Source organism: Pinus tabuliformis, chromosome 5_1 (assembly GCF_031772625.1).
Source record: "Pinus tabuliformis cultivar Carrire ecotype Pingquan chromosome 5_1, CPIR1, whole genome shotgun sequence".
Lineage (NCBI taxonomy): Eukaryota > Viridiplantae > Streptophyta > Pinopsida > Pinales > Pinaceae > Pinus > Pinus tabuliformis.
In genome coordinates this window covers 535,291,904-535,317,684 of record NC_142305.1, presented here as the reverse complement: position 1 = coordinate 535,317,684, position 25,781 = coordinate 535,291,904, and the positions used below count along the sequence as shown (strand labels likewise).

At 36.2% G+C, this 25,781-nt stretch overlaps 1 protein-coding gene across 1 annotated transcript in view; it reads right to left on the bottom strand.

The window, feature by feature from the left end:
- Nucleotides 1-25,781, bottom strand: part of LOC149165913 (alpha/beta-Hydrolases superfamily protein) — a 233,563-nt gene that overhangs the window by 118,877 nt on the left and 88,905 nt on the right. Inside the window, exon 3 of the mRNA XM_089432419.1 lies at nt 5,056-5,215. Coding sequence (XP_089288545.1) covers nt 5,056-5,215 — 160 coding nt within the window. The remainder of the gene's footprint in view (nt 1-5,055; nt 5,216-25,781) is intronic.

Sequence of the window (25,781 nt, the reverse complement as noted above, 5' to 3'; positions counted from 1 at the left end):
ATATTATGTATTATAATATATACTTTGACATAGCATAAGATATTAATAATTGACATATTTGTCTTTAATCATAATAAAATATTATATATATATGGATTTTAATTGAATATTTTGCTATATTCTCATTCTAAAATTTATTATATAGTATACTATAGGTGAATGAAGAACAGTAATAAAAAAAATATTAGAGATATTTTTGTTTTTAATTAAATATTATTTTCCTTTTATTCACTCTCTTTTTCGTTCTTGGCATTTGATTTTATATTTTTATTTATTTTTATTATTTTGTTCATTTTCCTAATCTAGTTTTGAATATTATTTTGATTCCATAACAGCGAATTTTCTTAATTTATTAATCCCAATAACTAATTACACGTTATTAAATATTATCTTATAAATTATAAATATATTATATAATTATTAATTTCTTAGTAATAATTTACTAAATATTTTATAGCCTAACGTTCATATATTAATTAAATTTTAATAAATATTACATCTTACTAATTTTGTTTGACTCTCTCCTACATTCATATTTTGAACATTATGCATCTCGACTATGTAAACCCTTGGATAGATCAGAATTTTCATCTTTGTCCTGAGGATGAACCACAGTAGTTAGTTTGAAATGTCGACCGAAACATTGATGATAAGATTAATCTGGAAAAACAATATCAAAATGTGTAAATGAATTAAATCATCAAAAGAAATTATTAGTATAGAAGACTCTTCAAAAATCAACAACAAACAACTCCATAGACCTTTACATGCAATTAGCTACTACTTAATCCAAGGTATGTAATTTTGGTTTTCAATGCTTATAAGTTTTAACTTTTAACTTTTGTCATTCATTACTAATTAGAAAAGCTTTACCAAATATTGGAAATCGGTTGATGAATACTTCTTTGTTTTTTGAACTTTGAAGGTACCATTACACTACAAATTTTGAGGTAGATGGGGAGGTAATAGGGGGATTATATAAATGCATTGAGCGCATGGTCCCATATCCCAAGACTCAATATCTTATTCATAACAAGTTGTTGAATTTTAGTGAGTATCAATAACTTTGGTGTTTCTATGGCTAAAAGAAATAGAGCAAAGGACCCCCTAGGTAAGAATTGTCAAAATTTGCAAATTAATATATTACTCATTGCAATTTGCAATTGTTGAGTCCACGTTTCCAAGTCATTCTCTAATACTTCGTTCCCTTCCACCCTTTTTGCAACCTATTGGTGGCAACAATTTGGTGGTGAATGCCCTTGATTGCAAAAATTTGCAATTCGAATATTGAGCCAGACATGTAGTGCTTTAGGGTGTGAGTGGAAGTAAATGTGTTCGGGCATATCACACTAAGAAGAGGAACCATTCGGAGCAAAAGCGATTGAATGACATGGTTTATATTTAGTACAACCTTAAGTTGAGGCGTAACCAATTGATGAACAAAACTCATGAATCAAGCAACATAGTCTTGGGTGACTTTGATCCACAACATCATAATGAGTTGTGGAGAGTTAGGCACCAGTGTTTGACAATGAAGACCTTTCTTGGTTGGACTTGGACCCACTCCACAGATTGCAGATGGAAATATATCAAAAGTAACACCTTCAGGGCCAAGGGAACCAAGCCGTAATCCCATTGCAAACTTGGAGGCTGCACATTCTGCAGATGAGGATGAGGAGGGTGATGATTCTAATGATGACCATCAATACTTGTAGTTGTATTATTGTATTATCATGCTATTTTAGACTATAGAGGCCTTTTAGGCCCTGCTTCTCGATGTATTTTGGTTCAGCGATGTTTTGCACTAAGTGTTATTTTGGTTATATGCACTATTACTTGTTATATATTAATAATTTTTGCATATTTGTATATAAATGGTTTGGATTCATATGGATGCACATGACTATATCTATTTCTTTTAGAAATTGAATATTTTATGTGTTTTTGGTAAACCAGTTTTTTGGTCAAGTTTTTTAAATTTTTACCAATTTTGATCTGGTTATAACCAGCTCCTAGTCCACAAGGTTTTCCGGTTCAGTTCCGATAACATCCGTATAAATATATGATGGATGCCTCATTCTCTCACCAATATAAAGCAACTCTAAGATCTGTTTCAGAGGTTATCTTTTCTACTTTTATATCTCTCTCTCTCTCTTGGCCGCACATGTGGAAAAAGAAGACCGAGTTTTTGACCAGATCGTTGACTCTGTTTAACTGAGTTAAATGGGCATTGACCAAGTCGTTTGATCTCTGATTTAACCGCAGAACTGCACGACGTTGATCGCAGTGCCCCAAGCCGTTGTCGCCGAGCTGCAAGCAGTTGACCGCATGGCTGCAGTGGACTAAGACCTTGACTACATTTTGACCACAAAGTTTGACCAATTTGATCATAGAGTTCATAAGTGATTTCGATAAGTTGACTAGGTTGACTAGTAGCAGTTTGACCAAGTTTGATTGGAAATTGACTTGGATTATTGGCATCGATTTCTAAACAAATTGATGATTTATAAACCTTGTTGAAAAATAATTTCTCCTAAAGAAAAGTTATTGGGTTTTCTCCCAATATTGGGTTTCCCAAAGTAAAAGTTGTTATCTCTATTGTGCATGGTTGTCTTTCTATGAACTTTACTATTTCTACTACATGTATTGTTGATGTTTTCTGAAGTGTAATTGCTCAATGATATCAGTGGCATAGAATCTTGTGTGAAAATCATTAGGAAGTAATTATCTGGAAAAAAATTGTATTCTACTATGCATCTTGTACAAAATTCAACGCCAATTCCAATGACCAATGACAATCAATCCAATGAATACAGATGAATAACTGGGAAGGATGGGAAGTGGTAAGTATACCATGGGCATGCTATATCAATTAGTGGTCCCTATTAGTGCCCCTCCTAAACCATGAGGCCTTAGAGGAGCTCCTACTAGACTAGGGTCAAAGGATAACCTCTCAGGTGAGGTGTGGGAACAAGGATACAATCAGAAGAAATCAATCATTCAACTTTCCCCGTGCTTCATATTAATATACCCATAACATTAAATGAAAGCACGTGACTGCCAAAATGGTTAAATTACCTATTGATAGATAACCCACGTTCCTTCAATAAGAATGCTAGATGGGAGAGAGCATTGACCACAGCAATAGGTGGACAGCTTTGACATAAAACTATTGGCAGAACATATAGGACTGTTGGCAGGCTGGTTGTCAAATGAGGGGAAAAAAATTCTCCTATGACTGACCCACTTTTGGTGGGTAACAGTCTCTACCCTTGCAATAACTCTAGTATAAAGTTCAAAGTGAAATTATTTCTGATTAAGGTTGCTCTAAATTTCTGTTATATTTCAGAAGATGGCCAGACTGTAGACATGCAGGAATGAATGTGGTTAACAGAATGAGATAAAAGTACAGCAAACAGAAATGCATGCATGTAATTTATTTGACCTATGGAAAGCTTCAGGAATAGAATTGATAGAATCATAGATAATTTGATTAAGAAAGGAAAAGGATAACACTCAATGTGTGGAGACAGCTGTGTCACTCCATCACTCAATAATATGGCATTAAAGCTCTTTACATTGCAAATGACAAAACTTTCTTAACATGGACAATCTGTTGAATTTTGTAGCTATGGTCGGTCTTCATAATGTTCACTTGTACTTGTAATAATAAAATGTAAATTGTATTTGATCAAAAAGAAAAATTATTTTAAGCATGTTCTTCATGCTTGCAAGAAAAGAAAAATATTTATTAAATTTTATATTCAAAAGAAAAATTTATAAGGCATGTTCTTCATGACCTTATCAAAAGCGGGAAAATGAAAATTTAAATTTGTATTCTAGACACCACAAGATGCCCAAGTCAACCTCCCAATGATGAAGTCGGCCTAGCCCAAGAGACACCTATTCGACCCCTTCCAGCATGTATATATAGAGACCATTTGATCTCCACTCCAAGGGAATTCACATCTCTTATCATCAAGTGTATTTCTGATCTAGAATCGAAGGAGGACGAGGAAGAAGAAGGCTGAGTTGAAGAAGAAGAAGAAGCCGAGCTCAAGAAGAAATCTCCTCGCATGTGTGTTCTTTTGCTGCCCTCACACGTGTGATATTGAAGGTCTGAAATTTCTGTGGTGAAGTCTGGTCACAGGTCTCAAATTCTGAGATAAAGGAGAGACCAACATTCGGCCCTAGTGCAAACCTAGAGCAAGTTTGTGGAGAGGCTCCTTGAAGTGATTTGGTGAAGTTTGACTTGGCATCTTGAGGCATCTTGTGGTTTTCATCTTGCTGGTTAGTTTGACTTTGATGTATCTCTTGTTGCATTGATTCTCTAAGGAAAAGGTTGGCTGGGTTTTTCCCCTTAGTGGGTTTTCCCAGGGTAAAATCTTGTTCTCTTTGTGCATTGTGATCTCTATTGCTCTATTGTCTCTATGGTTGAATTTATGAATGTGCAATTGCTTAATAACAATGTTGTGAACATCTTGATAACATCCCGATTTTATCTCGAAATCACGATTTTTTGGCCTAGCCGATGTTTGCTGATCTTTACTGATATTTTGATGGTATCTTGACTTCGCCAATGTTTGCCAATTTTTACAGATATTTTCCCGATTTTTACAATTTTTTGGTTTTCTGGACCCTTGCTGATTTTATCCCAATGCCGATGTTCACAACATTGCTTAATAATACATTGAAAGTGCAAAATAATCATCTACATCATTGGAAGTAATTATCAAGTTTCAGAAATAAGTGCCTATATAATTTGCAATAGGAAAATCAACACAATCTTCATGATAAACAGGAAATTGAATCTAACAATTCAACATCAGTTGGAGCCAATTTGGTCTCTATAGCCTTTTGACAATTTGAATCATAACATAATTTTTCTTCAGTCATATTTATATACGACAATCTTTTGAGCTGAGGTGGAGGAAAGAAAGGACAAAAAGAAGAGAAAAGTGTTTCAGTGTTTGTTTGTCTAACTTTTTATCTTCAACAGGATCTAAAGCTGCTATCACAGCTAGACAGTTGCAATGATAAAACTTTATAGTCTACCTGGACTCCATATCAGAACCTCGACCAAAAACAATCGGTAGCGGCCCAGCCCAAGTAGGAGCAACAGCAACAATAGCCAATGCCTTCACTAAACCTTTTCTTGCTGCACGAACTGCTATTGTTGCTGCATGGCCCCCTCCAATAATTACTGTTTCAGTATCTGAAATCATGCCAGAAGCGAATTGATCAGGAAGGATCAAAATGCACAAGGAACATAAATTCATTTATTAAATGAATAATCTATGAACCCATTCCAAGCATAACTTAGGAATGGTATTTAGTATAAAATAAGTTAAAGATGAAAACATTTAAGAAGACGACACTCAAAAAGCTTAAGTCATATTTAGCTATAACTTAGGTTCTTCAACTTTACATACCTTGAGAACCAAACCACAAGACAAAAATTTAATAGACAACAACTTTAGCATCCCCAACACCATCCACTAATAAATCTATAAGGTAAAAATGGTATGTCCAAAACTTTTCAGGTCGGATTTGTTAGCCAGGTTTTGAGGCCAAGTAATTTGTTATTTGAAAGTTAGCTCCCCACGATCTCAGAAGATAGACCACATACCAAGGGCGATGAGACTTAGTCTGGTGAATATGTGTGTGCATGTATTACATTTGTGCTTTTCTATTTTATACTTTAGAAGAATTTGTATATTATCTTTATCTTTTTGTATGACTTAGTCTAAAATTTAAATTGATCACTCAGCCACTTTTTTTATTTTATTTGAGACTTGGTCAACTTTGATCACTCTCTTGACAATTTTCTAATGCATATAGAGTAGTACCAATCAGTGTACAGCATGTGTACAGTTCCGGCAATCCTCTTCTAATACTTGCATACTTGCTTCCTTTTTTTTCTTGTGTGTGAGTATCTTCTTGTATTGCTGGTATTGTGTTCATTATCAATAAGCAACCCACAACCAGCATTTGGCAGTCAACAACCAACCCCCAATAGACACCTAAGGGATCTTGAAGGATGTCATTCGTAAGAGGTTCTATCCATTAGGGTGCAAGGATGCTTTGGTGGCAATGTGGCTACAGCTTCAACAAATCCTAGGACAGTGTGTTCAACAATTTATTGACATCTTCACCAAAATACCCATCAAACTTGGGCTTGCTTCCAAAGTAAAAGCTAAGCTACCTGGAACAATCGTGTCACTTGAAAGAAGCCTGTTTCCTCTTCTCAATCCCCTGCCACTTAGAAAGGACAACCCAATAACAATAGACAAAACTCAGGGTCTCTCAACCTAGCACCTACTACCTAGGACATAGAAGAGGAAGGTGTTCTCTTACCACAAGAAATATGGATATTCTAATAACAAAAGCAAGGTTCTTCAAGCCAGGATCACTAAGATGTTGATGTTTGTAGCTTGGGCAGGTACTTCTGCACAGGCCTAAGTGTCTAGGCATGTGGAAGTCCCCTAATAGAGCCTTAACCTTAGTAATTACTTTAAGTATAGAAGTAATCTCTTTTTATAAGATAAAATGAGTTAATCTAAAGAAATTCAAGGGTCTGGAGCTTTATACCAGTTTTGGATTGCAGTTAGCAGCTGGATAGTGCATAGCATGAAAAGAAGGAAAAGGCTGGGCATAATGAAAGTAAAGATAAAATATTAAAATACATATGTGAAAAAATCCAGTACACCCCATTACAAGTACACATGTCACTAATTAGGGATTCATTACTAATATCTATATTACTAATTAGTAACATCATTATTTAGATTTTATTATCAAAGTCTAATATCAATACTGTTGAAATTGTAACTAGGTTCGGTCTTCATAACGTATATTTATCATTGATGTATTTATTACAATTTGTCAAGCATGTTCTTCACGCTAGAGTCAAAAAGAACTTATTTTTAGTCAAAAGAAAAATTATTTGTGTCATGTCCCATTTGGACATTTAAAAGAAAAAAGAAATTAAATTTTATTTTTGAGTCTATAAGTCCACAAGATGACCAAGTCGGCCGTCCTTGGACAAGTTGGCCTAGCCCTCCAAGTGGGATCTATTCGACCCTCCTGGACAGCTATATATTGGAGAACTATTCGACCTACTTGGAGCTCATTCGTACAACACATAAGAAGCATTTTTTGAACCTAGCAAAGGAGAAAAAAAGCTAAGTCAAAGGAGAAAGAAGACAATTCAAAAACAAGAGGAATATTCCTCTTGTTGACAGAATCTTTGACTGCTACAGCTCGCACGTGTGGTGGACTGTTTTTCTGTGAAAGAGGCCGAAAATTTCTGAGGCTGTTGCAGGACGAAATTCGGCCCTAGTTGCAGATCCGAACTTCTGTGCTTTGACCAAATTTGAAGCAAGTTTGACCAGCGTTGACTTTGACTTTTAAAGGTGACTTAATGAATGGAAGGTTTGACTTGGTACCTTGGTGGCAGTTTGGTATTGGTCTTAACTTGGATATCTCTCATTTTGATCTGACTCTATAAGGAAATGATTGCTGGGTTTTTCCAATTGTGGGTATTCCCAGGGTAAAATTGTGTCTTGTCTATTGTGCACTATGATCTCTATTTCATTGAACATTTGAACAGAAGTGTAATTGCTTGATGAAGAATAAGTGAAAAGCCAAAGAACAATAATTTTCACAAGTAATTACCAAGAAAGAGGAATTAGGGGTTAGACTACATTACACTTGGTTTCTCAACATGGTATCAGAGCTAGTTTTGACGCAGTTCAAATTATCCCTGTGAAAAGATCCGAATTTTATCTAAGGTACTGGGCCGAGTTCCCCAAGATATATTCCTGAGAATTAGTGATAAGACCAAGGTCAGTAGAGTTCTCTAAGTCTGCATACTTATCTGAGCTACGAACCTTATTCTCTATAATATGACCAGAAGTCCGATTTACATCTGTGGTATTGTTATATTTCTGAAGTACATCCTAGCCTCCTTCTCCCTGTGATATCTCTGTGGAATTATGATGAAACCGAACTTCTGTAATAGGAAAAATAATCCGAATTAAAGAAAAATCTGAACCTCTGTGGAAAGTAATCAAGTTTGAGTTCCTCTATGACATACAGTACATCTCTGTAGCATCCGAATTATTCCAAGTTTTCCCTGTGGAAGAGTGACAAGTTCAAGACCAAAGTCTACTATACCTATGGAGACAAGTCTGAGTCAATCATTACTGTGGCAAAGAGTCTGAAGTTTACTGTAGAATTAGTCATCACAATGAAATTAAATCAGAAGTCTGTGGTCTCTATCTATCCTAAGTTTGAAGAAAGGTCCGAAGGTTATTCTACATACAAAGACTGAGCCTCCTTTCTGTGTCAAAGCAAGACCTATGTGAAAAAAATGTAACTACGAGTTCTATGATATGAACTAAATCCAAGATCCGTGAACCCAGACTAAGGCATGATCTTTGTGGCATGGTCCGAATCTATGGCATTATTCAATCCATCTTCTTCTCTAAAAAGGATCAAGCTTATCTCTAAAAGTCAAGTACGAAATTCTGTAAGGAATCTCTGAGATGGTGACCCTGTGGAATTAGACCAAATTCTGTTCTAATCCGTAATTAGTCTGAGGAAGTATTTCATTAAAGAACCAAATTGCCGCAAGGACAGAAATCTAATCTATCCAAGGCATTGCAAGGAGAAGTATTTCATTAAAGAACCAAATTGACATAAGGACAGAAATCTAATCTATCCAAGGCATTGCAAGGAGCTATCTATACCTCTTTGAAGCAGCCCGAAGAAATTTTTAAATTTTGGCATCATACTCGAAGGAAGAATTGAAGGACAAGTAAGGTCGAAATATTACTTCAATCAAATCAGAAGTCTCTTGCTGGAAGAATGAGGCACGCATAATATTCTTGAGCTATGTTAGTAGAGGATGATCTCAAAGATATGTGTTCTTAGAAGGCTTTGTCAATGCTAAATCTACTACACTATCATGGAATCACATTCAGGTATTGACAAAACAAGATAAGTAATGACATGAAATGTGAGCGAACAATCTTATGCTCCATTGAAAGTTATTGTTGACATCTGATGTATTATGAAAAGGTTTGTAAAGATACATTGTATAAGAGGTAGAGTCCTCTCTATTAAGGACAAAAACATATTCGATAGGATAGGTGCTTGATTCCTTCCTTGCACATGAAGACTAAGTACTACAATCAAAGTTAGACAATCTGTGAATGAAACATCAATGATCTCCAAATCAAGTATAGAGGACATGTCTATGGCAATTCTAGGTTTTGCAGCAAGCACACGAATATTCTTGTAGAACTTGCAAATCTGGAAGATGGCAAGTCTTGAGGATTTTGAATAATGAAGCATCTAGGGTTTGTAAACCCTAGCTAAGGTGTGAACAAAAAATCGAAGGACAAAATCCTAGGACTAATCATTTCCGCTACAAGAATAAGCTCCAGCTCTTGGAATGGCAGACATGACATCATGTGAAGGATGGTGAAAATTACGGAAGGTCCAAGATTAAGAAGGAGCTGACTTTTCTCAAAAAGATAAGTATTCTATAACTTTTCTCTTTGATTAAAGCTATTGTTTTTAGTTAGCTTCCTATCTATGTATCCTTTGCTTGGTTGTAATCATTCTTTCATATCCTCTCGGAGAGGATTGCAGGATAATGGCTAGGCTGCCCAAGCATTGGCAGCAGGTGGAAGAACTAGAAGAATGAAGTAAAGCATGACGACTTTCCCGATGTGTACTGGAAGAAGAACAGAGTTCAGAGGGAGAGAGCAATTTAGAGTATGCCTTGACTATTTATGCCTAAGTCAAGATCTAGTATGCAGCAGATGGAAATATAGAAGGAAAAAGGTTCTCCCAGTGAAAGGAAGAGAGGGAGCTGGAAGCAGAATTTGACATGAAGGATCTTGGATTGATACACTACTACTTGGGACTTGAGGTTTGGCAGAAACTTGGTAAAATATTTCTTGGTCAAGGGAAGCATGTGATCAAGATCCTCCTGGAGTTTGAATGATGGATTGTAAACCCATGGAAAAAACAATTTGAAGAAGTTGAGGAATTTTGATCTTGTTGATCCATCATTGTACTGGCAATTGATTGATTCTCTGATGTATTTGATTCAATTACTAAGCTGGCAATGTTGATGATGAGAAAAGTACTACTGGTGGTTGTTTCTGCTTGGGATCTGCTATGGTTTCTTAGAAAAACAGGAAGCAGGATTTTGTTGCACTAAGCACTGTGGAGGCAGAATATATGGCAGTTTGTGCAGTTAGTTGTGAAGCAATTTGGCTCCGTAAAATGTTTGATAGCATACTAGATTTGACCGCGATACTTTGAAATAAGTTGCACGAAGATGATAGAAAACCCAATTTTTCATGGAAGATCGAAGCACATTATGATGAAATAACACTATTCGAGATATGGAGTTGATGGGTGCCAAGAAGCTAAAATAGACCTCCACGGACGAACAAGTAGTTGATGTAAGGGAAGCATGAGTACTTCCAAAACAAGCTTGGACTCATGAATAACTCCTCCTAGATTGAGAGGGAGTGAGAATGGACAGCTACAATAGACCTCCACGGACGAACAGGTAGTTGATGTAAGCGAAGCATGAGTACTTCCAAAACAAGCTTGGACTCATGAATAACTCCTCCTAGATTGAGAGGGAGTGAGAATGGACACCTATTTTCTCCCTATGTCATGTACTGTGACCGATTAGGATTAACACCCTAAGTCAAGTACATGGACTAGGATAGGGAGAATGGTAGATTGGATAAGCATCATGGACTGGCATTCTTGTGTCACGTACTGTGACCGATTAGGATTAACACCCCAAGTCATCTACATTGACCCGATTTAAGAATGATCCGGTGGTCCGACATTTCTTTGTGTCAAGTACTATGACACCTAATTAGGAAATGGTCTTGTGGAGGACATACTCTAAGGAACCTAGGTTCCAGCATGTGCCTCGAAGAGGCGGTCGTGTGGTGTCTTGTTGAAAGCCTCCCAACATTGTGCTCTGATCTAGTGGAGAGACAGAGCTTACTTGACAAGGCCTTGGTAATTTGACAATGCTGATTATGATGATGTTATTGATGATGCTTATCAATCTGGACCCATTCTTCTAGCAAACTTAACTTGAGAATATCTCGATGAGTCATTATGAATACCTCCCTAGTAAAGAGGGAGTGTTGAAATTATAACTAGGTTCAGTTTTCATAATGCATATTTATCATTGATATATTTATTATAATTTGTCCAGCATGTTCTTCATGCTAGAGTCAAAAAGATTTTTTTTTTAGTCAAAATAAAAACTATTTGTGTCATGTCCCATTTGGTCATTTAAAAGAAAATAAATTTCATTCTTGAGTCTATAAGTCCACAAGGTGACCACGTCATCCCTCCTTGGACAAGTCGACCTAGCCCTCCAAGTCACATCTATTCGACCCTCCTGGACAACTATATATTGGAGACCTATTCGACCTACTTGGAGCTCATTTGTACAACACACAAGAAGCATTTTCTGAACCTAGTGTTGTCGCACAGAATGTCTAGGCACCGTGACAACGCTCAGATCAGGGGCTATCACCCTGATCCCCAATCTCTCCGTTTAAGTTGTCTCCCTACAGTAGGCTAAGGGGGGTAGACCCTATGGAAAAATGGAATGAAGAAGAACTAGTTGGGAACCAACCAGTTCGGGAGACACAGCGAGGGGATCAAGTACTTGATTAAGATTCAACAAGACTTAGGATTAAATTAGATTTTAAACAATTAATACCAGTGCCTTATGGAGTCAACGATCTTGCTAGGAAAATGAAGACCAAGTAATTGATTAGCGACTGTTGCTTAGATGAATAACTATCTTATATGAAATGCAAACCCTAAAACTAATGTGAGATGCAGGAATCTTGGTTGATTTTAGTTAAATGCCTACTTAGATTGTGAATCCTTCATTCTTTTTTGTGTTGAGCCTGATTTCGTAGTAATTAGCAAAGAGAAGGTCAGGAGAAGCACACTAAGGTGTGATTAACGATACCTCTCCTGAACTTCTAACATACCCGGTGCCTCCGGCACTGCAGAGAGTTGTGGCTCTGACGACTGCAAGGTCACCGTTTTAAGTACTATTAAAACAGGCTTCTCAAGAAAAGGCAAATGGAAATCTATCTTTCTATCGACCAAGCTTATGCTTGGAAGTAAATTTTATCTATGCAAAGCTAACTTATATGTAAATGCACTGAAGATGAGAAGAAGTTAGACTCGAGGATGGGGAAACACTTACGTTGCTAAAGCCTTCAATTACCCAAATGAGATGTCTTTATTAAATGAAGACTTAAATGATAAACTCTTGAAGATATTACAATTAAAACACCAGCTTATTTCAAATCTTCTTGATAAAATTTAGCTCAAAGAGAACAAAAGATACTTTGCAATTCAATATCAATGTCAACAAATGCTCGAAGTATGCTTAGCTTAGGAAACGAAGATACACAATCTATTGTAATTCCACAACAAGATTCTTTAACAATCACTTGAAAACATTTGCAAAATGTCTAGCATGTAACAAGCATTAAATAATCCAAGCAATGACGATAGATAGATGCAAGATATTCAACAGATGCACAATGTCTTAGCAATTAAATTTTAAGAGATTCAAATACTTTAAACAACCACAAAATTTAAATGCTAACCGATTTAGATCCTAGAATTTAAATGATTATGCTTAGTGACCCAAATCTAGGAAATTTACCACTTTCCTGTAGTTAGTCTTTATATATGAAAATTTAAGCACTTTTAACTATAGAGAAAAAGAAATATTGATACCACAAAATTCTCCTTTAGATTTTGTCCTTGAAAAATTTGATTAGTCTTTAGGAAAACTTTTCGATGTGCTAAGCAAGACTAAAAGTGACCGAAATAAATTGAAAAAGATATAATAATTTTTTAAATTTTTTAATGGGTTAGAGGCCACATAAAAAGATTTAAAACCTTTAAATGTGAAATTTATTTCGATTTAAAACTTTAGGATATCTCAAAGTCACATTAAAAATGAAAATGAAGCCCCCTCTTTTTACTTTTTTATTTTTTACTTTTTTATGTTTAGAACTTTTAAAAAAAAAATTAGATTTTTTTTTTTTTTTTGAAAGAGAAATCAAAATCAAAATGAAATGGAATCAAAACCAAAATCGAACTCCCCATTTTTTTTTATTGTTTCTAGATTAACAAACAAAATCAAAATGAGTTAGAACAAAACAAAATTCATAAACTTAATATAAAGACAAAAAAAAAAAAAATCATCTAACCTTGGATTTTTATGTTTTAGATTTTTTTTTTAAATTGAAAAATCAAAACAAAATAAAAAAATTCAAAAAAAAAAAAAATGGTTTAAAGGCAAACTTATGAAAATAAATCGAACTAGGATGCTATAAAAAAAACTAAACTAAATGAAAGCAAAACAATGTAAAGTGAAAGGGAATGAAATAAAAAATCGAAGAGTTTTGATTGTGCAGGTTAGGTTTGCGGGGGCAAAGCAGTGACTTGATGACGGAGGGGAAAAGGGAGCTCAATGCTTGATCCTTTGCTTGTTACGCAGGTCCCAGGAGATGAAGGGCGGTGAGGGAATTGATGTGGGATGGCACGTCGATGGACGCAAATAGCAAGGGAGCTGCGGGTTTGAAGACAAGCTGCGTATGGCAACGAACAGGGATGCGGAAAGGAGATGGGATGGAGCAGCGTTTTATATGTTGTGGATTGATGAGGAATGCTCGGGCTAGGGAAAGAGAAGCGATGCAGATGGATGAGGGAATGGAGCTACGCAGGCCAGATGGATGATAGACAGACAGCGAAAGAGTTGCGTGAGGATTGGACAGCGTGGGTGATTTGCGAGGTGTGGAGTGAAGAAAAGAAAAGCGCAGTAGGATGGATTGTAGGTAAGAGATCACACTTTTGCAGATTGAGGGCAACGTGGGCAGCGTATTGTAGGCTTGGAGCAACGTCTGGAAAAAGGGAGCAAGCTGAACAAAGGTTGCAGCAAGGAAAAAAATGGAGTTGCGTACAGGTTTGAGAACGCAGCTATGGCAGTGGGGCCACACGATAACGCAGGTCTAGAGCAGCGTGAGAGCTTTAATAACTGCGGATTAAGATGGGTTGCAATGGAAGGAGTTTAAAAGTTTAAATGGTGCTGAGGGGAGTTGGAGCACCACAGACAAACCTTCTCAGAAATTTCGAAAAAAAAAATTGGAGCACAAAAACAAACCCCAGACAGCAGACAGAAGAAACTGGTAGCCAAATAACCCAACAAAATTTTCCAGAAATCTCTGATTAAGATGTTGCACTTCTACTTGAGATTCACCAGTCAAACCCATTAAAAAAAAATTAAAATTTTGCCAGATTCAATAAAAATTTAAGAAACCCTAGGACTGCAAAATAATGTTCCTGCTTAAGCTGGTTTTGAGGCCAAATCTTACCCTCCAGGGCCTAGATCTGGCTTCAAAATAAAACTTCACCTCCAGATCTGTAACTTGTTCCTGAAAACACAAACACCCAAAACCCGGATATACAAAATAAATGAAGCCCCATAAACCCTAGTCAGAAAAGTTAAAAAAAAATTACAGATTTATGCACAAGAACATCAGATATAACATATCTAGCGAGTGTGAGTCCAACTCCGCTCCCAGATCTGATAATCTAGGGCTCTTAAAAGCCAGATTTATCAATTTAGCACAGAAAAGTTTTGAAATTTTAAATTTAAACGGAGGTGCTTCGCCCAGAACCCTTCATGCATCACCAATAAAATTTCTTAAGATAGGCCCGAGATCAAATCAAGCTAAGCTCTTTAGAAAATACTAATCGGGAGTTGGCTGGTCCAACTGAAAACTTCCCCGAACGCCCGATGATCTAAAAAAATCAACAATTTCCTGCACAATTCAGTTCAACCATCAACATAGGGCGAGAAAACGATAATAAAACTCAGATTTAATAGAGATACATGCTATTATATTCAAAATTTAAATTACCATTCAAACCCCAGTGATTGAGCAAGATACCTGTGCTCAAATCACTCTTCAGAAAGCTATCATCAATGGCTAAAAGGAAATCTATGTATGAAAATAACACATCTTACAGCATTCCCACGAAGAGTAACACCAGCAGAAATTTAACCCCAAAGTCTTTCTTTATTGCTCATAAAAAAGATTACAAAAGAGCTTTCACTTAGCACACGACTGAATATCAAATGATCTCAACTGACAAATGTCCTATTTAAAGATAAATCCTCCAACAGCGAGTTCGAGTGATCCTCGTCAAAGCAATCTCGACCGTTGATGAGGATCAAAATTTCTTTTAATCTCATCCGTCAAAATTTTAAATTATTGAGGAAATTCGAATTTTTCAATTAACTACATTTTAATTAATTCAAAAATTAAATTTTTGAATTAATTTCCTCAAAATTTTGACTGACTTAACCACGGGGACCAAAGGCTTAAAATTTAGCAAAATAGTCAATTACCTTAGTCCTTGGACCTCTTAAATTTTAATTTTTAAAGAACCCACGAATTTTGCCTTTGGAAAATTTAAATTTACCTAGGACCTATAATTAATTAAATTTTTGGCTTAGAATTTTAATTAATTTTGGCCAAAAAATTTAATTAATTAACCTCTGAGGGGATAAATTATTTTTCTAGCCCTCAAAATACTTTACATCATGATTTTTACATTTTTTACGTCTCAAGGGGGAAAACCCATTTGCAAAAGACCTTCACAGACTACCCAGTTTTGCGACACCAAAATATAATCTAGCAGATCAAGCAATTTGTAATAAAATAACCTAACCAAATAGTTAGGATTATTCCCAAATCACTTTTACACAGACTCGATCTATAACACTAGGACTCACCTAAGATCCTAGTGAAAAATTTGTTCCAGTTTTGGGGTAAGGATGAAGGAAAACTCTGGCGACCATCCGAGAATGGATCGGTGAGACAAAAAACCTCCCGAAATGTAGATTGTTACCAGAAAAATAGGTTTACCTCGGCAATTACATACATGACACAGATCTGCTGAGATTATTTACATCATATACATGCAGAATGGGTTTACATTATAACATGACAATCAGGCTGATGACGATAGGTAGACGACGTGGACACATCGATCAGGTGCTATTCCTTTTGTGAAAAAAGGGGGTGTACTGCTATGGGTCGTTGACACATAGTGGTCAACATGTGGCTCTACTTGGGGACACGTTGCTGCACTATAGGAATGTGAGAATCCAGAATCTGCATACACACAACATAAGTAGCTTCCATTCAAAATCATCATATAACATTAAGCACAGGAAAGATATAAGCTCTTCATTTATTAACTATCTAGTAACATGAAAAGTAAATCTAATCCTAAAACAGAAATGAAATGCTGAAATGACAAGGTGTAGGGTTAGAAATACAATACAGAGGATGCCCCATGGCATCAGATGTCATCTTTGAAGAATAGCTTGAGCATTTGGCCATTCGCAGGTAAGTCAAGTGGTTCGCCATCCAATCTGCTCAAGTGGAATGAATTTGGCCCAACAATGTCTCGGATAATGTATGGTCCCAGCCACAAACTGTCAAATTTCTTATGTTTTCCCGGTTTTTCATTCTTGTGATCCCAAAGGAGTACCATATCTCCAACCTGCAAAGATCTAGATCGAGATGATTTATCAAAGCTTTTCTTAATGTTAGATTGACTTTTACATATATTATCAAAAGCTATCCTACGAGTTTCATCCAACTCCACAATCTGATCAATTCTATTTTGAACAACATCTTTATTAGTAGAAAAATGTTGAAGGAGTTGATAAGCTGGCAATTTCAGGTGCACAGGTAAAGTTACATCCAAGCCATAAACTAATTCAAAGGGACTTTACCAATAGCTTTCTTTTTAGTAATCCTATCTGCCCATAAAGCATACTTTTGCTATCCCAAGATCTTTTATTATCCCTACTATCTTCTTGATAATGGTTATGAGATTTGTATTAATTGATTCAACAAGTCCATTACCCTAAGGATAATAATTTGATGAATGAGATAAAACAATGCCATACTTGAAACAAAAAGATGAAAATTCTGAAGAACTAAAAGCCTTGGCATTATCAGTAGTGATCTTAGCAGGGACACCAAATCTAGTAATGATATTATTTTCAATGAAATCCATAATGACCTTTTCAGTGGCATTCTTAGCAGGGATGGCTTCAACCCATTTAGTAAAATAATCGGTAGCAGTCAAAATCCATGAGTAACCATTGCTAGAATTTTCATGAAACTTCCCAATGAAGTCCAGACCCCAATGTTGAAAAGGTGCCTCCACAACCACAGGTTGTAAGGGCAGGGCAGCAAGCTTTTGTTTCCCAGTGAACAGTTGACAGGATTGACAACTTCTAACAAACTTATGCACATCAGAAAAAATAAAAGGCCAATAATAACCAGCTCTCAAAATTTTGTGGGCAGTAGGTCTAGCAGCATAATAACCACTACAAAACCCCGAATGAAACTCAGAAACTAACTTCTTGGACTCAATTTCGTCAACACATCTAAGTACTATGCCCTCAGAATTTCTCCATCCAAGGCCATTCTTCATAAGGCAATACTTAGTGGATTTTAATCTAAGAGCCCTTCTCTTATGAGCGACTAAATGGTTAGGACATGTAAGATTTAACAAGTAATAAATAATGTCCTTGTACCACTCATGCTCTCCTAATTTTTGCAGCTCAGGTGAAGATAAATCGTTAAGACAAATCAAACCAAGAGCTTTTTCATTACCTTCGGTCATCATTTGAGCCAAGCCTTGGCCTTTGACTAACTTGGTGGGTCTAACCTCTAGATCATATTCTTGTATTTTAGTAACCCACCTAGCATGAGTCCCTAAGCAATCAGTTTGAGTTAATATATCTTTAACCGCAGAATGTGGGACAAAAGCAATGATTTTGGAATAACCCACATAAGTCTTGAAATGCTTAAGAGATTTGACTAAGGCATAGGCTTGTTTTTCCATGGTATTGTATTTTAATTCAGAATTTTGAAGTGCTCTACTCATGAAAGCAATAGGCTGCTTGTGACCATCCTTATTTTTCTGCAATAAGACACCAGCAATGGTATCTTCAGAAGCGAAAGAGAAAATCATGAAATCCTTAGAGTAATCAAGACTAACTAAAACAGGGGCTTTTGCAATAGCACCTTTGATTTCCTAAAAAGCCTTTTTGCCATCTTCTTTCCAAACAAATTTTACATCTTTTTTCAGAAGACTTTGAATAGGCTTAGCTACTTCTGCGTAATTTGGAATAAATCTTCTAAGAAAATTTGTTTTTCCAAGAAAAGACTGAAGGGATTTAAGATTATGGGGAAGAGGAATCTTTTGGATTGCCTCAACTCTTTCAGGATCAATCTTGATTCCATCTTTAGAAATGATGTGACCAAGTAATTTCCCTTCAGTTACTCCAAAAACAGACTTAGCCAGATTTAAAGAAATCCCATACTCTCTACATTTATCAAAAACTTGCCTAAGATGACTTATATGACTAATACCATCCTTAGAAAAAACAGTAAGATCATCCTGATAAATTTCAATAAACTTCCCAATTAAACTTTTGAAGGCATAATCCATAGCCCTTTGAAACATAGCCCCAACATTGGTTAATCCAAACGGCATTCTAATATATTCGAAAGTACCCCATGGTGTGGTGAATGTAGTTTTGTGACGATCCTCCTTCTTAACCCACACTTGATTATATCCAGAAAAACCATCTAGCAATGACATCATTCCAAAACCAGTTAGTCTTTGCAACATAATCTCCATGTTTGGCAAAGGGTAATTATCTTTCTTACATGCTAGATTAAGGTTTAGAAAATCGACACAAAGCCTTATTATACCATTCTTTTTTCTAACAATCACCAGGTTGGAACACCATGTTGAATGCCTCCTTTGAGCAATAATTCCTGCTGCAAGCATCTTTGAAAACTCCTTTTGGACCAAAGGGGCTAACTTAGGATTTATCTACCTAAGCTTTTGACGAAAGGGTTTAGCATTTTCGTCTTTTAAGGGGATAGTGTGCTCCATGACATCTTCCCTATAACCTTTTAATTCATCATAAGAAAATGCTAAAACATCTCGATATTCACGAAGTAAATTGGTTAACTTTTTTCTTTCTTCAACATTAGTACCCTTACCAATTTTGATGATCTTTGGATCCCTAGAAGTACCAATGTTTACCTCGATGTATTCGCTTGGATCCATTTTATTTTCCTCTTTCATCTTTGTGGCATCATGCCGATCAAAGTGTTGTTCTAAAGAAACCACATTCCTAGGAGTAGGATTTATGATATCTTCATGATCATCAGATCCATCCTCCTTAGAATCTATTTGAAAATTTTCAAACTCATCCAAATTATCAAGAAAACGAATCACTTGTTTCTCGTCATCAAAAACTTGCCAATGCTCTGAGTTATCTGGAACAGAAGGCCTAAATATAACTTCCATTTTTATCTTATCCTTGATCAACCCATCAGATAATTGCAAAGTAGAAGCAGCTACGGCAAGCTCATCAGCCAAACTATTTTGTTCTCTTGGGATAGCCTCAAGGTCAAGGGCATCAAAGTATTCCATAGTATCCCATACAGCATTTCGATAATTCCTTAACCTTTGATTTTTACATGTAAATTTATTTTTAATTTGCATGATAATTAAGTCAAAATCCCCCTTGATGCTAAGCAACTTAACTCTTAAAGCCTTTGCTAACTCAAGACCCAAAAACAAAGCTTCATATTCAGCGACGGTGTTGGTTGCTTCAAATTCCAATCGATAGGCAAACTTGAAAATATGACCAAGGGGTGATTTTAATACTATTCCTACACCTTTACCATGCCTAGACGATGCACCATCAAAATACATGTACCAAACTTTATCCTTGAGATCCCCAATCTTTTTATCAACCTTATCATCGGGAAGAACTATGGAATTAGACAGAATAGCATAATTCCCAATGTCAGATTGTTCTTTAATTATCTCATTATGAGGTCTCTTAGGATCTTCAACATGGAATCTTCTCTCAGGCTCTCTATTAAGTCTCACAAAACCATCACCTCTAGGAGAAGGAATCATAGCATATGACCAATTCATTTGAATACTCCCTCCTAGATCAGAGGCCCATTTTCTAGATAAAAGCATACCCCAAGCATCAAGCACATCAACAACAACAATGTCCATAACAATCATAATGTCAAGGTAAACTGATAAATGAACTTGTAAATCCTTGATCAGACCGTGAACTTCAATCTTCTTAGAATCCATGGCACATATATTGTAGTAAGGCCTAGAAACTCTTAAATTAAGTTGTTCCATGACCCTCTTGGTCATGACACAAGCTGACGCACCAGAATCCAGCATGCAATTATTCAATTTATATCCATTAACCATCAAAGTAATAAAGAATGGTTGATGATCCTTGTTATCTAAATCCAAACTTTGCAAATATATAGGAGCATCCTGATAATCAACCTCAGGTGCCTTCTGTTGAGAAACATTCACTTGAGGAGCTTCAATAGCTTTTAGTAACTTAGCCCTTTGGGAGGGAATCTTCGCAATCTCGGCGACAGGAACCCAGATTTTTGCATTATTAAACCAACTTCCCAAATCGACATCTAATCCAGAGTTTGAACCCGGGTTAAAAATTCGAGGGGGAATTTGATTCCCACTTTGATCTTTATCCCTTCTTTGATAAGTTAAACCCTTATCTTTAGCAATTTCCATGATTCACTCTGGAGAAGGCTTTTCACCATATAATTTAACCATCATATCATCTTCATTCTCAAAATTATTTATACTAAAAGCTGATGTGGGAGGCATAACATCTCGATTGTTTTCCTTAACTTCCATCCAGTCTTTCATAGACAAAGAAAACTCTTTACCCACTACATTTATTTGATTACCTGCCCCAAACATTCCATTATCCAAAATCCTTCTAACTATGGGGCAAGTAGCCTCCTCATGAAGAGCATCACAAGCCCGACAATAAGGCAGAGCATCATCGACCAAATTAGTATGTTCAAGCGGATTAGGTGGTCTCTGCTCACTAGATTGACCTTTCTTCTGCCAATTATTATTTCGATTATTATTATTATTTCTAGGCTGGAAATTTTGCGTTTGAGCTCTTTCCATTTGGACCAACCTATTCTGCAAAGTAGTTATCTCCTTAGCATGGTTAGAGGTTAATTTTGCTTGGTTAAGCTCCATGCTTTCAATTTTTTGCAGTAATTTCTGAATAAGGTCGTTATCAGATTCTTGAACCTCTTTCCCTTTAGGTTCTTTCAATTTCGTTGAAGCCCTATCAAAACCTGGGATTTCAAATTTCCCAGATGTTGCCTTATCCTTTTCAAGCTCTACCGCTAAAGCTTGACAATCCCTATAATCAGGAAGTTTAGCATGTCTTAACTCATAAGAGGGCTCAGGGCTAAAGGCATCAATATAAAAGTCCCGAAGAGATTTATCAGTAGGTTTATAATAATTAAACCTCTTGTTAAATTCTTCTGCGGTCTCATTTTCTCTCTTTTTAATGATACTAATAGCTTTTACGAGATGCCTTCCTTCTCTCTTATCTCCATACTTTTCCTTAAAGGCATTAACAATCGATTGCAAAGAATCAAATGAATTATGAGGCTTTTCCGTAAACCAATCTAAAGTATCCCCCTCTAAGGTAAAAACAAAAAGGGTCATTTTTACATCTTCATGATTAAAATCAATAGCCCTCGCATACTTACCTAGCCATGAACTAAAAGATTTTAGATGAGAGTTAGCACTAACTGCATTATTGCCCTGAAAGAGAGGCAATTTATCCATCCCATGCTTTGGAATATCATTGGGATAACCTTGAATGTTAGCAAAGTTACAAGGGGCGAATATGTCCATGATGTCGTGCTCGACCGGGTTAGTAAAAAGCAAACAGATATCAAAGAGGGCTTCTTGTCTGAGATTAACAAGAAGGGTATGAGAAGAGAGTTTGTGTAATCGTATTCTGAGAGCCCTTTCAAGATCAGGAGCAGGATTAACCAAACTGCTTGGATGTCTTCTAGTATACACTCTTGCAAAAGATAGAGGAAGTGGAGTCGCCACCTGGACAAAAATTCTAACTCAGAATAACCCGAAAGCAAGGAACCAAGGACAAGGAACTTATCCTGGCAAGAGACGAAAGGATGAGAAGAAAGAAATGAGATGAATGTCGAAGAAACCAAGGACAGAAAAAACTCTATCCCTAGCAACGGCGCCAAAAAATGTTGTCGCACAGAATGTCTAGGCACCGTGACAACGCTCAGATCGGGGGTTGTCACCCTGATCCCCAATCTCTCCATTTAAGTTGTCTCCCTACAGCAAGCTAAGGGGGGTAGACCCTATGGAAAAATGGAATGAAGAAGAACTAGTTGGGAACCAACCAGTTCGGGAGACACAGCGAGGCGATCAAGTACTTGATTAAGATTCAGCAAGACTTAGGATTAAATTAGATTTTAAACGATTAATACCAGTGCCTTATGGCATCAACGATCTTGCTAGGGAAATGAAGACCAAGGAATCGATTAGCGACTGCTGCTTAGATGAATGGCTATCTTATATGAAATGCAAACCCTAAAACTAATGTGAGATGCAGGAATCTTGGTTGATTTTTGTTAAATGCCTACTTAGATTGTGAATCCTTCAATCTTTTTTGTGTTGAGCCTGATTTTGTAGTAATTGGCAGAGAGAAAGTCAGGAGAAGCACACTAAGGTGTGATTAACGATACCTCTCCTAAACTTCTAACATACCCGGTGCCTCCAGCGTTGCAGAGAGTTGTGGCTCTGACGACTACAAGGTCACCGTTTTAAGTACTATTAAAACAAGCTTCTTAAGAAAAGACGGATGGAAATCTATCTTTCTATCGACCAAGCTTATGCTTGGAAGTAAATTTTATCTATGCAAAGCTAACTTATATGCAAATGCACTGGAAGATGAGAAGAAGTTAGACTCGAGGATGGGGAAACACTTACGTTGCTAAAGCCTTCAATTACCCAAATGAGATGTCTTTATTAAATGAAGACTTAAATGATAAACTCTTGAAGATATTACAATTAAAACACCAGCTTATTTCAAATCTTCTTGATACAATTTAGCTCAAAGAGAACAAAAACTACTTTGCAATTCGATATCAATGTCAACAAATGCTCAAAGTATGCTTAGCTTAGGAAACAAAGATACACAATCTATTGTAATTCCACAACAAGATTCTTTAACAATCACTTGAAAACATTTGCAAAATGTCTAGCATGTAACGAGCATTAAATAATTCCAAGCAATGACGATAGATAGATGCAAGATATTCAACAAATGCACAATGTCTTAGCGATTAAATTTTAAGAGATTCAAATACAACCACGAAATTTAAATGCTAACCGATTTAGATCCTAGAATTTAAATGATTATGCTTAGTGACCCAAATCTAGGAAATTTACCACTTTCCTATAGTTAATCTTTATATATGAAAATTTAAGCACATTTAACTATAGAGAAAAAGAAATGTTGATACCACAAAATTCTCCTTTAGATTTTATCCTTGACAAATTTGATTAGTCTTTAGGAAAACTTTTCGATGTGCTAAGCAAGACTAAAAGTGACCGAAATAAATCGAAAAAGATTTAATAATTTATTAAATTTTTTAATGGGCGAGAGGCCACATAAAAGAATTTAAAACCTTTAAATGTGAAATTTATTTCGATTTAAAACTTTACGATATCTCAAAGTCACATTAAAAATGAAAATGAAGCCCTTAGTTTTTTATGTTTAGAACTTTAAGAAAAAAATTAGATTTTTTTTTTATTTTTAGAAAGAGAAATCAAAATCAAAATGAAATGGAATCAAAACCAAAATCGAACTCCCCCCTTTTTTTATTGTTTTTAGATTAACAAGCAAAATCAAAATTCATAAACTTAACCAAACCAAAAATAAAATTAAATTAAAGTAACAAAAAAAAAATCTAACCTTGGATTTTTATGTTTTAGATTTTTTTTTTTTAAATGAAAATCAAAACAAAATAAAAAATAAAAATTTAAAGGCAAACTTATGAAAATAAATCGAACTAGGATGCTATAAAAAAAACTAAACTAAATGAAACCAAAACAATGTAAAGTGAAAGGGAATGAAATCAAAAATCGAAGAGTTTTGATTGTGCAGGTTACGTTTATGGGAGCAGAGTAGTGGCTCGACGGCGAAGGGGAAAAGGGAGCTCAACGCTTGATCCTTTGCTTGTTACGCAGGTCCGAGGAGATGAAGGGAAGTGAGGAAATCGATGTGGGATGGCAGGTCGATGGACGCAGATAGCAAGGGAGCTGCGGGTTTGAAGACAGGCTGCCTATGGCAACGAACAAGGATGGGGAAATGAGATGGGATGGCGCAGCGTTTTATATGCTGCAGATTGATGAGGAATGCTCGAGCTAGGGAAAGAGCAGCGATGCAGATGGATGAGGGAATGGAGCTCCGCAGGCCAAATGGAGGATAGACAGACAGCGAAGGAGCTACGTGAAGATTGGACAGCATGGGTGATTTGCGAGGTGTGGAGTGAAGAAAAGAAAAGCGGAGTAGGATGGACTGTAGGTAAGAGATCAGACTTTTGCAGATTAAGGGCAACGTGGACAGCATATTGCAGGCTTGGAGCAACGTCTGGAGAAAGGGAGCAAGCTAAAGAAAGTCTACAGCAAGGAAAAAATGGAGTTGCGTAAAGGTTTGAGAACGCAGCTATGGCAGTGGGGCCACACGATAACGCAGGTTTGGAGCAGCGTGAGAGCTTTAATAACTGCGGATTAAGATGGGCAGCGAAGGAAGGGGTTTCAAAGCTTAAATGGCGCTGAGAGGAGCTGGGACACCATAGACAAACCTTCTCGGAAATTTCAAAAAAAAAATGGAGCACAAAAACAAACCCCAAGCAACAAACAGAAGAAACTGGTAGCCAAATAACCCAACAAAATTTTCCAGAAATCTCTGATTAAAATGTTGTACTTCTGCTTGAGATTCACCAGTTGAACCCCTTAAAAAAAATTTAAATTTTTCCAAATTCAATAAAAATTTAAGAAACCCTTGGACTGCAAAATAATGCGCCTGCTTAAGTTGGTTTTGAGGCCAAATCTTACCCTCCAAGGCCTAGATTTGGCTTCAAAATCAAACTTCACCTCCAGATCTGCAACCTGTTCTTGAAAACACGAACACCCAGCACCCGGATATACAAAATAATGAAACCCTATTCAGAAAAGTTAAAAAAAATTACAGATTTATGCACAAGAACATCAGATCTACCAGATCTGGCGAGTGTGAGTCCAACTCCGCTCCCAGATCTAATAATCTAAGGCTCTTAAAAGCCAAATTTATCAATTTAGCACATAAAAGTTTTTAAATTTTAAATTTAAACGGAAGTGCATCGCCAAGAACCCTTCATACATCACCAATAAAATTTCTTAAGATAAGCCCGGGATCAAATCAAGCTGGACTCTTCAGAAAATACTAATCGAGAGTTGGCTGGTCCAACTGAAAACTTCCCTGAACGCCCGATGATCTTAAAAAAACAATAATTTCTTACACAACTCAGTTCAACCATCAACATAGGGCGAGAAAACGATAATAAAATTCAAATTTAATAGAGATACCTGCTATTATATTCAAAATTTAAATTACCATTCAAACCCCAGTGATTGAGCAAGATACCTGTGCTCAAATCACTCTTCAGAAAGCTATCATC